This window comes from Centroberyx gerrardi, chromosome 20 (assembly GCF_048128805.1).
Source record: "Centroberyx gerrardi isolate f3 chromosome 20, fCenGer3.hap1.cur.20231027, whole genome shotgun sequence".
NCBI classification, from domain to species: domain Eukaryota; kingdom Metazoa; phylum Chordata; class Actinopteri; order Beryciformes; family Berycidae; genus Centroberyx; species Centroberyx gerrardi.
In genome coordinates, this window is record NC_136016.1 from 22,825,653 (window position 1) to 22,842,615 (window position 16,963).

General features: G+C 43.0%; 1 protein-coding gene across 1 annotated transcript in view; it reads right to left on the reverse strand.

Annotated features, from left to right (window-relative positions):
- The window catches only part of LOC139922039 (SUN domain-containing protein 1-like), a 29,290-nt gene that overhangs the window by 4,671 nt on the left and 7,656 nt on the right, over positions 1-16,963 (reverse strand). The window contains exons 3-14 of the mRNA XM_071912477.2: positions 16,473-16,669; positions 15,142-15,168; positions 14,279-14,581; positions 11,752-11,937; positions 10,584-10,664; positions 6,438-6,531; positions 5,143-5,201; positions 4,054-4,289; positions 3,010-3,276; positions 1,261-1,353; positions 1,013-1,083; positions 142-286 (exon numbers count right to left, since the gene is read on the reverse strand). Coding sequence (XP_071768578.2) covers positions 142-286; positions 1,013-1,083; positions 1,261-1,353; positions 3,010-3,276; positions 4,054-4,289; positions 5,143-5,201; positions 6,438-6,531; positions 10,584-10,664; positions 11,752-11,937; positions 14,279-14,581; positions 15,142-15,168; positions 16,473-16,669 — 1,759 coding nt within the window. The remainder of the gene's footprint in view (positions 1-141; positions 287-1,012; positions 1,084-1,260; positions 1,354-3,009; positions 3,277-4,053; positions 4,290-5,142; positions 5,202-6,437; positions 6,532-10,583; positions 10,665-11,751; positions 11,938-14,278; positions 14,582-15,141; positions 15,169-16,472; positions 16,670-16,963) is intronic.

The window sequence follows — 16,963 nt, forward strand, 5'->3', positions numbered from 1 at the left end:
GCCAGAATCACAGTCATCACTCTTAAAAACAGTTAAAAGCTAAAAAAAAAACAACTAATGAACTTCAGAGTCTCAGCTCCTTCAGTGGAAACAGTAATGAAGCGTGAATGGAGACTGTGTGTCTGTCGTCTTCTCTCTCACCGTCTCCTGAATGCCGTCCAGTCGCTCACAGCGGTCCCGACACCCCGTAAGCCCCTGGAGGTCCTGCCTGACGCTGCCCAGAGCCGCCTCCAGCCGCACAACCTCCGCCAGCAAGGCATCATGGGACTCGCGGTCCACACCGGCACTGATGGAGGGGGGAAAACAAACGGACCATAGCGCTTTACTGCAACATCGTAAAACCGGCAACAATGACAGCAAATACTAAATGAGAGAATAAAGTATACCAGTAACACCAGAGAGGGAAATTATGAGATTAAGGTGCAGCTAATTCACAGACAACATCCTCTCTTTCTTGTACAATTTTATATGTTTTTATATCTCTATTTTATACAATTGTTACCGATGCATGTGGACAGTTCGTCTGAAACGTTGTCTTCAAATTGGTATGTATATATAATAACAGGTTAGCCATGTTTTATGTGAATTATCAGCACGGTTGGGACTCATCTTTCACCAATCAGATCAGTTACTTCACTCAAACTCCAAACTGTATAATCTGTATTAGAAAAACTGACAGTAGTATTTCTACAAAACGCCTTCCATCCCAGATAAATCTTTATTCAGTAGGATCAATACAATATGGGATAAGACTACTGAAGGCTTGATGTACTCAACATTCCCTTAGGAGTATTTCTACTCCATCAGCTGATTGTAAACTTAATTCAACCTTTATTTTATTTTGTTCGTGGAAGACACACTGAGGGTTGGAACCCTCTTTTCCCCCAATGGTGCTGAGAATACAAATGGATAGAGACAGAAACAACAAAGTGGGAAAAAAGAGAGAGAAAGACACAAAAACAACACAAAAAAAAACCTCAAGAAGAGGATAAAGCTGAGATGCTGAAGGTACCTGACTGGAGCTGGAAGTGTTGTGGCTGAAGATGTGACTGTTGCAGCAGCTTCTTGTCTCTGATGCACCTCCTGAAGATAAACAGAGCAAGATCAACTTCACAAACAAAAATATAATCGATTGATTGATGGAAATTAGCCTAATTGTAGTGTGTACTGTAATTGTAGTGCAAAAAAACTATCGTAAAATGAACAAGAGTCATCCTGAGCTGTTATGGCACATTACTGAACGAAGCAGACGTCTTGTACCTCGGTCTTAGCTGCCAGTTCCTGCAGCAGAAGCTCCAGTTGAGCCAGACAAGCAGCTTGGCTCTGCTGCTGCTCCAGATACTGCTGCTGAGTCTGCAGCAAGGCAGAGAGAGAGGGAGAGAGAGAGAGAGAGAGAGAGAGAGAGAGAGAGAGAGAGAGAGAGAGAGAGAGAGAGAGAGAGAGAGAGAGACAGGAGGGTGCAGCAAGGCAGAGAGAGAGAGAGAGAGAGAGAGAGAGAGAGAGAGAGAGAGAGAGAGACAGGAGGGTGCAGCAAGGCAGAGAGAGAGAGAGAGAGAGAGAGAGACAGGAGGGTGCAGCAAGGCAGAGAGAGAGAGAGAGAGAGAGAGAGAGAGAGAGAGAGAGAGAGAGAGAGAGAGAGACGGGAGGGTGCAGCAAGGCAGAGAGACAGAGAGAGAGACAGGAGGGTGCAGCAAGGCAGAGAGAGAGAGAGAGAGACACAGGAGGGTGCAGCAAGGCAGAGAGAGAGAGAGAGAGAGAGACAGGAGGGTGCAGCAAGGCAGAGAGAGAGAGAGAGAGAGAGAGAGAGAGACGGGAGGGTGCAGCAAGGCAGAGAGAGAGAGACACAGGAGGGTGCAGCAAGGCAGAGAGAGAGAGAGAGAGAGAGAGACACAGGAGGGTGCAGCAAGGCAGAGAGAGAGAGAGAGAGAGAGAGACAGGAGGGTGCAGAGAGAGAGAGAGAGAGAGAGAGAGAGAGGAGGGTGCAGAGAGAGAGAGAGAGAGAGAGAGAGAGAGAGAGAGAGAGAGAGAGAGAGAGAGAGAGAGAGAGAGAGAGAGAGAGAGAGAGAGAGAGAGAGAGAGAGAGACGGGAGGGTGCAGCACGGCAGAGAGAGAGAGAGACGGGAGGGTGGAGGAGAAAGACAGGGAGTGAGGGAGCGGGACAGAGAAAGTATCGTGGACAGAGAAAAGTTTTATCAATGTTACTGTGATTCATACAGGTCGAGGTTGACAGAGGTTGAAAGATTCTAGAGCTGCAACTAACGATTATTTTCATTGTCGATTATTTTCTCGATTATTCGATTAGTTGTTTGGACTATAAAATGTCAGAAAATGGTAAAAAATGTCGATCAGTGTTTCCCAAAGCCCAAGATGACGTCCTCAAATGTCTTGTTTTGTCCACAACCCAAAGATATTCAGTTTACTGTCATAGAGGAGTAAAGAAACCAGAAAATATTCACATTTAAGAAGCTGGAATCAGAGAATTTTGACTTATTTTTCTTAAAAAATTACTCAAACCGATTAATCGATTATCAAAATAGTTGGCGATTCATTTAATAGTTGACAACTAATCGATTAATCGTTGCAGCTCTAAAAGATTCATTAATGTCCCTTTAAACCTCCCACAAAATTTGAAATGTATTTATTTATTTGAAATGTATTTCTGGGTTAAGTCCCTTGAGATGCACCATCTCATTTTGGAGTCCTGACAAAGAAGAAAGGAGATTTTACAGGTAGTATATAACAGCACACAACATAATAAATGTAATATATAGTCACAAACACGCTAAATTCCACATTCTTATTATAGAAAAAAGAAAACAAACACCAACACACACCAAACACCTAGACACACACACCCATGTGATGACAACAGTTAATCGTGACAATTAACAGGAGAGTCTGTCGTGAGAAAAGTGATAAGAGCATTTATGAATGAACCTAAAGAGTGTAAGAAATTGGTAAGTTGTTCCAGTCGGTAGGAGCCGTATAATTAAATGTTTTTTTTCTGACCTGCTCCCGGTGCAGCCTCTCCCGGTCCAGCTGTCCTCTCAGCCGGTTCAGTCCGTGCTCCAGCAGGCCGGTCAGCCACGGCTCGGTGTCGTCCCCGGGGCCGCGGGCGGGGAGGAGCCGCTGCCGGAGGTCCCGGTACGTCTGCAGCACCTCGCCGTGCCTCTGGTCCGCCCGCCGCCCCCCCGCCTCCACCCGCTCCCACAGACCGGACAGGCTGCGCTCCAGCTGCAGGAGGCGCGCCGAGTCCGCCAGTGACACCGCTTCGTCCTGCCAGGGAATAAAATAAAACGGTTTCAAAAATGCTTCACGTAAAAATAGAAGAAATAACACAACATGGAATAAAAATCAATAAAACAGGACCAAAGAAATGGCATAATTCAAATTCAATGTGCTTCACATAAAACACAAAAAATACATTTATCTAGTAAAATCACATTAAAAAAGAAAAAGAAACAGATAAAAATAAGTAAGTATAATAATAAAAAATGGAAATATTCTTTTATCGCATCCCAGCATAGGAACGACCCTCTATGTACCCTAAGCCAAACTGATCCATCAGAAAACAGAATTATTGATAATGTGTGTGTGTTCTGAGCATCAACATGGCGGCGAGGCAGAAGAACAGGAAGCTTTGCTCATAACGGAGCTGCTTGATAGAAAACAGAAGAAACAGACTCTACTGTATTTAATTCAATAAGAAACTGATCTGAAAACCTCCAGTCATCCCAACGCTCCACCAGGCTTTCTCTGTTTTATCTTTGTTTCGGTTGGACTGTCATCTCTGTGTTCGCCGCTATTTATCCAAAACAAACGTAGGAACGACTCTGATTGGTTAAAGAGAAAAATTTTCAGCTGGGTTGAACTTTCTGTCTGTCAAAATGGATGGAAATCTGACAGACGGTCGCATCAGTCCAGGAACGACACCTCTGTAAATCTTTCAGTACTTACTTGCTCTAAACCACAAACAACATCAATTACAACATTTCGCCCACAGAAGAGACAAAGCAGTCTATAAGCCTCGCCACAGTGAAACACCCGACCCACCTCATCTCCTAGCTGTGTGTCAGCCTGCAGAGGAGGAGTGAAGGGCGGCTCCACGTAGCTCTGCACCTCCCTGGACTCCTCTGCAGGTTTCTCTGCAGGCCGGCTCTGGGCGGAGGTGAAGGGATAGACGGAGGACAGGCTGGGCAGGCTGGAGACGGGCAGAGCCGTCCTCCAGTCTGTCATGTTGACGGCTGGCAGGACAGACAGCAGACCGGCCGGACCCCACCAACACAGACCTGAAGGAGGGGAACGAGGACATGAGGGGGAGAAAAACAATGAATCAGTTTGCAGATGTTGGCCTTTTATTAAATATCAGATATCAGTCAGTCAGTCAGTGTCTCCACTTTCTATGATGCAGGTTCCTCCTGACCACAAATACAGAAAAACAGTCTGGAAAACCTGACATGACATTTTTTTTTTTTGCACATTTTATTTATCCATTTAAACTCACTTTTTCCAGCTGTTAATCAATGTTCAGGGCGATTTTATGATGAATTTTGACAATAGATCGCATAATGTTGGATTTCTTCCTGGATTTCATGTGCAAATTTCAGCTTTTTGACACCCAACACTGATGATGTGTTAGTGGGTGTTCCACATTCAGCTGTTATCAAGTCACCATCTCTAACTCCATGCTAAAATGCTGTTTCAGAGGCTTTTCCACCCCAGCAAGAATGAAATTCTCGAGGGAAAAGTGAATACTTGCAACTATTTTTTGGCATGAAAATGGACAAATTTAAAATGCACTGAATATCTGCACAAAATATCAGCTATTGGCGACTTCAGTGTAAAAATATCGGTCTCGAAAACAGCCTTCCAAACCCCATATTGGTCGAACCCTAGAGCACAGTAGATAGACTATCAGAGGTGCTGGAATAGAGAAGGAAACTAACTTTTTTTCCTCCACTTTATCAGCCAACTAGATCTTTAGCATTAGACTCAGACAAAAAAAACAAACTATTTTATGTAATGTGACTTAAAGAATAGCAAGTAACCTGTGAGCACATCTCAAAGCAGACCCTACAGGAAGCCTGTGATGCTGTAATGAGGTTATCGTTCAGAAGCTGAAGAAACTCTGCTGTCACTTACTGAGCAGGAGCAGCAGAGGCAGGAGGACCAGCAGGAGTCGCAGCAGGTTTGGCAAGAACCTGCAGGAAACAAACCAAAGGACCGACAGGTGAGCGATGGGGAGAGTTAGTGCGGTAAATTAAAAACAGACCAATATCCTCCCTCAGTCTTCAGTATTGCTCAGTCAACAGCAGACTAATCGTACTGCGCTGACTCCTAAGTCGTGGAGAGCAGGAGACAAAATGTGACCCGTTCTGCTGCCAGTTGCATAAAGATAGATCTAGTTTTAGATTTAAATTCGAATTCAAGTCAGATTTGCTATAGAAACTTAAATGTACCCGTTGCATAAAGCTCACCTGTGAGTGACTAAGGTAAGACTGACTTTGGCGATAGCCAGTCATGCAATGCATTGTAGGTAAAATAGGACACTTGAAGGGTGTCTTATTAGGGAAAAAATGGTGGACAAAACAGCTGCACCTAGCGGCGAAAGATCAACACCTTTTTCAACTGCTGGAAACTTCTGTCTATTGGAGTATAATGTGGAGAAAACTTTATTATTTAGTAGTTGTAATCAGTTTAGTGGGAATGCAAAGCTATACAGAGTTTGGGAAACAATTACTGAAAAGGTGAACAGCATAAACCGTGAAAGATGTTCAAAAACGGTTTAAAAATGATGGGCTAACTTTCCTATCTCAGAAGAAGTCAGTCTTAATATTTCTGCAACAGACAGTCATGATTAGACTAGTCTAACCTGAGAAGCCAGTCTAAGGCTCAGACTAGTCTTATACTAAGTTTATGCAACTGGCTCCGCTTCCTGATCATTTGTACTCTTATATCTCTAAAAAAAAAAGTTGGTGTAAATTACTTTTTACAGTCTCAGGATTTGATTTTGTTATCTGTCCCTCAGGTCAGGACTGAATTAGACAGAAGACCTTTAGGTACTTTCTGCTCCCTCTGTATGGAAGTCACTGCAAAATGATTTAAAGCTGAAAAAGCTGGTCTCCGTTTTTGAGTTCAGGCTGATAAATGATGATTATCCTCCAGCAACGCCCATTAAAGAGTTGAGTTTGCTTTGTTTAGTCAAGATTTAAATAGGTTTGCCCTTCAGGTTTTGGACTACTTCCCATTGGAGCAATTACACCCAAGAACTGATTTGCTCTCGCTTTCATGTGACTTCCATTGCATCTTTCTCTCTCCAGCTTCTGTGGGTTTATCACGATGCTGCGTTCTCGGCCAAGTGTCCTTCGAAAGAGAGATTCCTAACGTCAACGGAAACATCCGATTGAATAAATAAACAGCTATATAAATAGACTTGCCGAGTCAGGAGGAAGCCACGGAAGAGCGACATGTAGCCGACCAGGTGATGCCATCTTCTGCCCAACCACCTGACCATGTCACCCATCGCCTTCCCTGCACACACACACGACAAGAAGAGGATTAGTGAAAGTTGCAGTTGAGGGAGGGTTACAGGAGTTTACCTCAGCACATGATCATGGATTAGAGAATTAAAGCCATTGGCCAGCTGAGGACAGGTGGAGCGAGGCGAGAGGAAGGTTATCGAGTTAGTTGAGGAGACGAGGCGACGCCAAGTTAGACTGCAGACAAAGAGACATCTACGCAGTTAGAAGAGTAGCATGTGTGCACCCAGATTACTGAAAAAGCATTTACATGATTCAGTGCAAAATGTAAATCCACTGCACAGTGCAACACATATATTAAATGCAGTTTGTGAGGGGTAAGTTCAGTTTTAATCTGCATCTATCCGTATTCTGGAGAGAAAGCAATAAGAAGGCAGATGAGGCAATAATTTGACAAAAACAAACCCAGTAGAGTCGGCGTACAAAGCGTTCAAACTTCAGAATAAGAGAACTAGATTGAGGCAACACTCAAAATCACACAGTCAGTCCAAAATTATTTCATGATGAGGAAATTTAAGGAGAAAGAAAAAGTTAGACATCTGCAACAGACAGAGGCCCCAAATCCAAGCAGCTGCGAGACAGACAAACATGCTGAGGGGAAGAAGACAGACACAGTGAGGAAGCAGGGCGGAGACTGAGGGGGAGGAGTCTGGAGGAGGTGCACAGGTAAAAAAAAAAAAAAAAAAAAAAAAAAAAAGAAGACGGCGGCCAAACTGATCCATCACAAAACAGAATTATTGCTGATAGATGTGTGTGTGTTTTGGTTTGTTCTGAGCGTCAACATGGCGACGAGGCAGAAGAACAGGAAGCTTTGCTCATAACGGAGCTGCTTGATAGAAAACAGAAGAAACAGACTCTACTGTATAAATTCAGTAAGAAACTGATCTGGAAAACCTCCAGTCATCCCAACGCTCCACCAGGCTTTCTCTGTTTTTTTATCTTGAACAAACGTAGGAACGACTCTGATTGGCTCGGACCGTCGTCTCTGTGTTCGCCGCTATTTATCCACAACAAACGCAGGAACTGGGATGAACATCATCAGCTCTGTCTGGATAACAGACAGCTGTCAGTGAAAATGAATTGAAATGAACGGCGGTGTTAATTCAATTCAAGGTATTCCACAGAATACATTACTCCAATGACAGACTAGCTAAAACATACCCATCTGTTAACCCCACCTGCCCTAGATGCAGTAACCCAGTTTCGTTAGGCCACATGTTCTGGTCCTGTCCCTCCCTAGTCAATTTCTGGTCCTCCGTATTCGACTGTCTTTCAGTTCTATGTAACACACCTCTTGAACCCAACCCACTCACCACCATCTTTGGAGTAACACCAGTGGAAACTCACGCCACAAATGCACAAAAGAAAGCAATAGCATTTAGTAGCCTCATAGCACGCAGATTAATTCTCATGAATTGGAAACAAACACCCCCCCTTCAAGAGATGGATACAGGAGGTGTTGTCCTCGCTCCAGCTTGAGAAAATAAGACTACAAGTTTACTAAAGTATGGTCCCCATTTATTGAATATGTAAAGGAACTAACCCTCTGATATACCATGCCACCTGACTGATGTTTCTCCTATTTAGCCTATTGCTACTATAACTAATGTCTATACATTCGACCTTTTTTTTTTTGGATTTATTCCTTTACTTTTTTTTTTTCCTTTTTGTTTTCTCTCCCCTAAATGTTTGCTAATCTGCCTAATTTCATTGTTCCTTCCTTTTTGAGTGCGCTCTTGGTCCCAGGGGAGGTAGGGATGTTTGTGCGAGTTCAGTATGTTTGTTCATGTGTGTTTATGTTTATATAAATGTAAAACTCTTTGAATAAAGTTATGAAAAAAAAAGAAGAAATGAACGGAGGTGGACAGACACAGCGGATCAGTGTGGCCGCTGCCTATATGCTGACATGATGTTAACCTGGAGTCTGGCTGCTGGACCAGACAGCAGACAGCAGCTTCCTGGATGCAGGCCAGGCTGCTGAACCTGCGCTCTGAGCCAGCGACAAAACACACGAAACTGGAGAAGCAAAGAAGTGATATAGACTTTAAAAAAAAAAAAGGATATTACAATTTAGATACCAAACAATAAGGATTAGTATGTATGTGAATGTATCCTGCGTAGTTTTAGGTAACCTGTGAAAGCAGTAGCGCTCCACATCAACCCCAACATGTAGGAAGCCACTGAAGACCATGATGATGATGATGATGATGATAAAGATGAAGTGACGGTTTGCGTCTCTGAGTGTTTCTCCTTGCAGTCGTCACCTGTTGGCACCGGCAGTGTAGAAGTGGAGAATATAAAAAAGGTATTTAACTAAAATACAATATGGTGAAGCCAGAACACGCAAAACAAAAATGCACGGACGCATGAAGAGTGGATACATAAACGGATAATTAAAAATAAAAAACAAAAGGGGTGGAGGTAGCCTAGATGTCGGAGAAACAGCCTCAGGACTAAAAAGGTCAAGTTGAAATCCTGCACCAGCTGAGAAAACCTGGGTGAGGAAAGTGGATGAGTCGCAGTCTTCCATCCCTTCACAAGAGGAGGCACTGAACCCCCAGCCGTCCCAGGACAGCTGCTAAGTGTCCACCAGTAGAAGATCTGGGCGATATATCGTATAATATAGATATCATGATATCAGACTAGAGATCCTCTGGGGATTTTGGTTATCGTAATATCGTGATAAAGCTTAAATGTTGTCTTTTCCTGGTCTTAAAGGACTTTACTTTGAACTTATTTGACTGTTCTAGCGTTCTAGAGTGAAATGAACACTGAACGCCTCGACCTGTTTCTCCATCATATCCACATCAGCCCGCTAATGCTCGTTTCTTAAAAATGTTCTCATGTGTAAATATCGTCTAAAAGCACCAATCGTCAAACCCCAAAATATCGTCACATTATCGAAATCGAGGTATTGGGTCAAAAATATTGTGATATTTGATTTTGTCAATATTGCCCAGCCCTATTGTACTGGGAAGCTGTGTGTAATGTGTGTGAGAGTCTGGAGCTCAGGCAACCGGGATTGGAGTCCAGCACTGCTTTAGATGTTCTGATGTCCAATCCCTACCTAATCCTCGTTTTAATCTTAACATACAAATGGACGGCCGGTGCCACACTCTCTCCATTTAAAAGTAATGTTTGTAGACAGAGAACAGTGTCCCAAATTAACTTTTTGGCTCATCTGCCAAGAGCTGGTAAACTTTTACTAGCAAAAATAGCTAATATATATTTCTCTTCAAAATATGTCACCCAACCTGTTGTCAGTGCTATTTCATGCATAAGTACTGTGTGCTATTTTAAACCTCCCTCACTAACATAATGGATCAAGTTTGTTTTTCAAAATTTTACCAGCATCTGGAGCTTGGCGGGTGTTCATTTCGGATCCGTTTAGAGAACAATTAAAAACATTTAATGGAGACACTGTGATGCTACAGTGGTACTTCTAAAATATTTTTGTGGTTGGACTTGTGCTCCTGTTGTTGATTTTCCTCCTGTGTAGCCGTCTGCAGAGGTTTTAATCTGAACACAGCAGAATTTAAAGCTGCGTCAGGTAAGTTTGAAGGAAACCAGGAAGATGAAGCAGCAGCTGATTGGAGCAGCAGGGTTTCACTCCCACTTGTCAGAGGAGTTTACCTCAATTGGTCAGATGCCCCGAGCCTCCGAATTTACATTGGAAGCAAATAGCAGCACAATGACGCTATCAACACTGCTGAGATTCTCACCTATCTCACTCATTTATATTCATCCAACATGGGGATTACTTTTGCTGAATTCAAACAAAATATCAACTAATAAAACCTTCCTACAATTGCTTTAACAGAGAGGGCAAGAAATATGCAAACAAGGGAATAATTTGAAATTATGAGGATCGTATACACTTCTCTATATTCCCATTTTCCCTTAATAATAACAGAGAAAGTCATGATTTTAAAATGTGACAGTATGTGGCAGGTGCAGCAGCTTCCAGTTCCCTACACATGTCCTGTTTAGACAACATACGATGGAGGGGTGTGTGTGTGTGTGTGTCTCTCCCATAACACTCACACAGAGATCCGTTCAGGCCGAGCAGCTTCTCGTTGGCCCCCGCCTCCTTCAGGTTCATGACTCCGCAGTAACTGGAGTGAGCTGAAACACAGAAGACACAGGGAAAGTCAGGAATCGCCGGTATCAGCGATAAAGTTTCTGCGAGACGTTCACACAATCACTTCTCCACTTCCTTCCTCTGAGCTGAGGATGAACAGAGCGACTGAAGGGAAAGAGAGAGAGAGAGAGGGGGGGGGGGGGGGGGGGGGCATTTGCATTTTACCATGGCAACAGCCAAAGCGAAGGGCGGCGGCCCATTTGTTTGGGAGGGAAATACGGCAGGTGGGTGCTGTGAGGTGACGAGTGACGGCGGAAAAACACATAAACAACAAAGGGAATAATTAATAATTAAAATCTCTATTTCAGCCAATAGATGTGCAGGAATTTGTTTGGTGAGGAGACCTGTTGAAATCACACCTAGTTTGATTTATTTGGTCTTCTTCTATGGTGAACACATGCAGAAATAGCTGAATATGAGCATCACTCCAGACTTTATTTTGTTCTGCTAGGCTTTCCAAGCATGAGGAACCGCAACCGCCTCATTCTACCCATAATCCCTCATGTTTCGGGGTGGTTTCCTGTAGTTGCCTGGATTACATTCTCACTCCTAATGAACCGCACCGCAGTTCTCGTGTTAGAGGACTGAGACTCTTTGGTGCCACCAGAGTTCAGTTGGTTTGTCCAGGTGAGAACGATGACCTTTGAACTAAAAAGGAGGAAACGCTGCAGAGTTTGAATAAAACCGACCAGAACATGCTGGGTGTGAACGCAGCCTGACACAGAAAGATACATGGTACAGACGCTCACATGCAGTGCAGTTAGGAAGAGACTGTTGGAAGAATGGTGAACTGTAAAAAACAAACTAGAAGTCTGTCAAAATGTCCAAAATCATAACCACAATCCCTACAGAAGGTGCAGAAGAGCAAGAGAAAGAAAGCTGTGTTAAATAATACCAGACAAGAATGAATCAACAACTAAAAAGTTATGATGCTAAAGCAGAAAAAGGTGATGTTAGTCATTCACAGTATGTCTGATGGGTCCAACAGCAGAAGTAAGTAATCCCAACTTCAGGTGCACACCCGAGTGAAAATGAAGGAGTCGTCATAATATGCAGACTCTCTCCAAATACCTCCATTAACCACTTTTCCACTGCCGGTATCAGCCTCTGTCTTGGCCTTGTTGTTCCAGCTGAGCAGGGGAAGCTGTGTGGTGAGAGTTAGACCGGCCTGGAAGACCCGAGTCAGTAGAAACCAGACGGAGGCTGCAGCCCTCCTGCCACAGGGCAGGAAGGAGTCCAGCAGCGACTGCAGCACACCTGGAGGAGGGAAGTACCATTGAATTCAATTTAAAGAAAAGTAAATAAATAGGTCTATGCATTGGCACCAACTCAGTAAGTCTAAGAAACTCTGTTCAGATATAAGAATCCCAGGTTGTGATTTCAGATGCAGACTTTTACTCTACTTTGCACTACAGTGAGAGACATTTTCACAGGTTTTAGGCAGCGGCCACACTGATCAGTTGTGTCTGTCCGACTCCATTTATTTCATTTCAACTTTCTCTGGACGGACGTCACTGTCCGTTCAGCCAATCAGAGGCGTTCCTATGTTTGTTCTGGATAAATTAGCGGCGAACACAGAGACGACAGTCCAACCAAAACAAAGATAAAACAGAGAAAGCCTGGTGGAGTGTTGTGGAGGTTTTCCAGCTCAGTTTCTTATTGAATTTATACTGTAGAGTCTGTTTCTTCTGTTTTCTATCAAGCAGCTCCGTCATGAGCAAAGCCAACGATTCTGTCAGTTTTCTGATGGATCAGTGTGGCCGCCGCCTTATTCAAAATATGTTAGACAGAGCTAGATGTTAGACAGAGCTACAGTTGCAGTCTGCAGGGGAAAACATTTGGTCAGTGGCATTAATAGAAGAATAACAGAGAAAGTTGTCATGTTATGTAGTTGTACCGTATCCCTGCATGCTCGCCCTTTAAGAAAGTGACAGAAAAACGGGGCAAAGCAGGGCAGGAAACGAACTTTTTGTCCATCAGCCACAGCGACAGGTTTATTCCAAAATTCACCAGTTATGGCGAGCCGTTTTAAAATAAAATGGTTGCGGTTGGAAATCCATAATTACATTATAGATATCGACAAATGCAACTTGACTAGTCATAATTAGAATGTGACAGAATGGTGATTCTAATCATAATTCCTTTCATGACAGACTTTTGACTAGTAAGAACTCCAATCTGAGATATCTCCACTTTATTTTTGACATAACTCCAGTTCCAAGATACTGTATCCACAATTGTATTTTGACTAGCCATGTCTTAGTTTCAGACATCAAAAAAGATAATTTAGATATCTTTAATCATGAGGAATTAAAGATATCTTTAATTGAAATTATGACTAGTCAGAACTTAAGTGAATATATGTTGAATTTGAGTTATGACTAGGCATAATTTCAATGGAGATATCTGCAATTCACATTTCAGATAGTCAAAACTGAATTGTAGATATCTTTAATTGGAGTTTCCATACAACTTAAATGGCAAAAATAACTTCAATCATATTAGTCAAAATGTAATTAGAGATATCTTAAATTATCATTTTAACTAGTCGTTAATGAATTACACATATCTGTAATGTGAATCAGGTCACGTTAATAAATGTTAAAACAGCTCGCCATAACCAGTTGTTTTCAAAATTGTATCAGCCAGCTATAATTTTAGAGTAGAAAAAGTTCACCAAACCACAGCGGACAAACCTCCCAGCCACAGAAATGTAAAAATGAAAAGCACTTGGCTGGTGGCTGGAGTTAGTTTCCCACCCTGCTGCCATGTGCAGGTTAGTATATTTAAGAGTGTGCTGGAAACAGGAAACAGAATCAGTGTGGAGACAGAGGTCAGAGGAGCCAGCCAGGCCCGGACTGAGCTGCTACCTGCAGCATCGTGGTGTTTCTTCAGCAGTGTGTGTTGGTAGAGCAGAGTGAGGAGGCAAACCACGGAGGCTGCTGCCCTCCTGCTCACACTGACACCAGCGCCCCACAAACCTGCTGAGAGAGGAGTTCAGTTACTTCACATCCCCCCTCTCCCCCCTCTGAACCACATCCCCTTCTCCAATGTCTTCTACTTGCTCCAACACACTCTTGTTTTGACGTAAAAAAATAAATAATGTCTACCTCTCCTCAGCTCCTTTCCTAGCTCTTTCCTATTTGAAGGCCGGTACACATGATCACTGGAAAAAAAAGCTTTATGCAAAGATCGTTTTCCCTATGAGAGAGTGGTGGCACCCACTTGAAAGATCTTTAGTGTTGTGCAACGCTCCAAATTTTGCGCTTAAAGTTCAAATTATTCAAAACTTTCACCCAGTTTACAGCTGACCTTTCAAAGCCTTGTGTTTTGTGGATGATTCCTGTAGTTGGTCGGATTAACGAACCGCACCGCAGTTCTCTTGTTAGAGGACTGAGACTCTCGGTGCCGTTATTTGGTGCCACCAGAGTTCAAAGGTCATCGTTCTCACCTGGACAAACTAACTGCAGAGTTTGAATGAACCGCTCCGAACATGCTGGGTGTGAACGCAGCCCAACTGTACAGCGTGTTTGGGCACTAGCAGCTTTTATGTCACACTTCTACATCAAAACAACCATCATCATGTCCGGTGTCTCACCCGTCTTGCTCCTGCGGCTCTTGTCCCTGCAGTAGATGGTTGAAGGTCCCGGGTCTCCAGCCGCAGAGCGCCCCGCCCCCCCCGCCCCGGCAGAGAAGGAGGAGGAGGCGGTGTATCTGGAGGAAGGGTAGTGGCTGGTGAGAGCCTCCTTCCTGACGGAGTGCGGGTCGCAGTCTCTGCAGTAGTGCTGGTTGAGGGTGGAGGTCTGGGTCTGGGCCGGGTGCAGGGAGCAGCGCTCCTCTCTGCTGCCAATCAGAGTGCTGTTGGCCAGAGCCGCGCTGCGCTCCGACAGGACGGTGCTTTCTGTGACAGTGAAGGAGGAAACTAAATTAACAAACACATTCATACTTCTATGAACATACAAATACTCTACATTATTATTATCTAGAATGATGCAACATACAATTTATATACTACTTTAGAACTATTTTACTATAGTACTATTTTGTAGATGAAAACCATTCATCTACAAAAGGGTGATTTTTTTTGTGTGAATTATTTTCATGAAATGAAGACTATATATCCATATTGGAAAAATAAAAACAAACAAACATTACCTGAAGCTCATAATTCAATATCTCTAAAATAAAGAACCCAGCAGTAAAGAATCCAGTTTGTAAGGGTTTTATCATTTTGTCAACTAAAGGACTTAAGTTAACTACTATTCTTTAAAAAGTATTACAACTTGTTTTGATATAATACCAAATATCATTGTGTAACAGTAGTTTATTTTGGAATGAATGGCCTTTTATATGCTGATAGCATTTGAAGAGGGTCAAACTTCAAACTCTATAAAAAAAAAAATCTCAAAAACAGCAACAACAGGTGACTGTGGTGATAAATCTTGTTTTTCATGAACTTACCTTTGGGATCAACATCCTGGTCCAAACCTGCACAGCAGAGGAGGAAGAATACAGTCAGGCCACACACACACACACACACACACACTCTGCTACATTCTCATTATAATGCATTTTGAGAGGTATTTCTACCCCAACAGCACCAGGAAACTTTGCCCATCCAAATTTCATACTGTGCAAAAACATGGGCCTGTGCTTCACCGGCTTTATAAAATGTCCAGTTTCCATAAGCGAACCAAAATAACCTGTCGACCAGGATCCTCTCTCCTGTGCCTGAATAGACGTTTTTTTTTTACCCACTATTATACTGACTGTGCTGCTCAGGTGTCCTGTAATGAGTTTAGGACTAAACTCTTCTGAACAGAGGTATTTGTGGAGCTCAGGTTTTCTCTCTGCCTTCCCTTCTCCAATTCCTCACGGATTTCTTCTGCGCTCCTCGTGGTTTATTTCAGTCTTAGAAAAGCAGAGTGCAGTATACAGACTGCCGTTGTTCAGTCACGCAAGGAAATAGTTATATTTTCTCCCTTAAATGAATGGATTGTTGGCCTCCTCATCGGTTAAAACCCATTGGCATTTGTAGTGTTAAATAAATCTGTGTATATTTCTCACATATACAAAAACACCAACACACAGCCATACATTTTCCCTTTCAAATGTTCTTCTTCCAGACCTGGACTGGATTTGAAGTTTTTGGTTGCTGTTCAACATGATGCTGATGATGTTGATATATGACATCATCTTGGCCATATCACTCTAATGATTATTCTTAATAACAACAAATATCCCAATATGGGAAATGACAGTGGGGCTAAAGCTATGTAAAATGTGTCTTATTCTCTTATTTGTACACAGACTCAATAATGATATCTCTCCATATTTTTCTAGACTTTGTGCAATTCCCATACTTTTCTAGACCTGGAAGTTTTCAGATTAATTTCCCATACTTTTGTAGACCTGGACGTTTTCTGATTAATTTCCCATACTTTTCTAGACCTGGAAGGTTTCAGATTAATTTCCCATACTTTTCTAGACCTGGAAGTTTTCAGATTCATTTCCCATACTTTTCTAGACCTGGAGGTTTTCAGATTAATTTCCCATACTTTTCTAGACCTGGAAGTTTTCAGATTAATTCCCATACTTTTCTAGACCTGGAAGTTTTCAGATTAATTTCACATACTTTTCTAGACCTGGAAGGTTTCAGATTAATTTCCCATACTTTTCCAAACCTTCCAGACCTGTATAAGAGCCCTGAAGCTGAGCGAACACAAGAGACCCAGCTGTATGAAGAGCACACTCATTACACACATTATCGGATGGAAACCGAAGCTCCTCACCCCAGAAGCCGTCGACCAGCGTCCTCTCCTGGATGGTGGACTCGTCCAGCATGGAGGAGAGCAGCGAGGCGTCGGACGCCACGCTGTGCAGGCTGCTGTTGTGCAGCGACGGGCCGGCCGGCCGGCGGGGCGTCTGGAGGAGGAGCGACTGGGAGCAGGAGACAGAGTGCTGCTGGGAGCGACGGGACGTCAACGACCTGCAGGAGAGCGAGGGGAGAGGTGGTGGAGAGAAGGAGTCAGAGAGGGAGGAGATGGAGTGAAAAACAAGACCAATGAGAGGACAATTAAGCTTTAAGAAAAAAAAAAGGGTTAGACTTAAAAAAGATGCAAAGTTGTGTTATAGCAATTAGGGCTGGGCGATAATTCAATATTATCATCTTTCAGTGAAATCATATGGTGATGATATGGTGATTTTGGGAAATCGTGACGCACAATTCTGTCGTCTAAACTGATGATAGCAAGCAAATTTTATTTAAAAACTCTGAAATTGT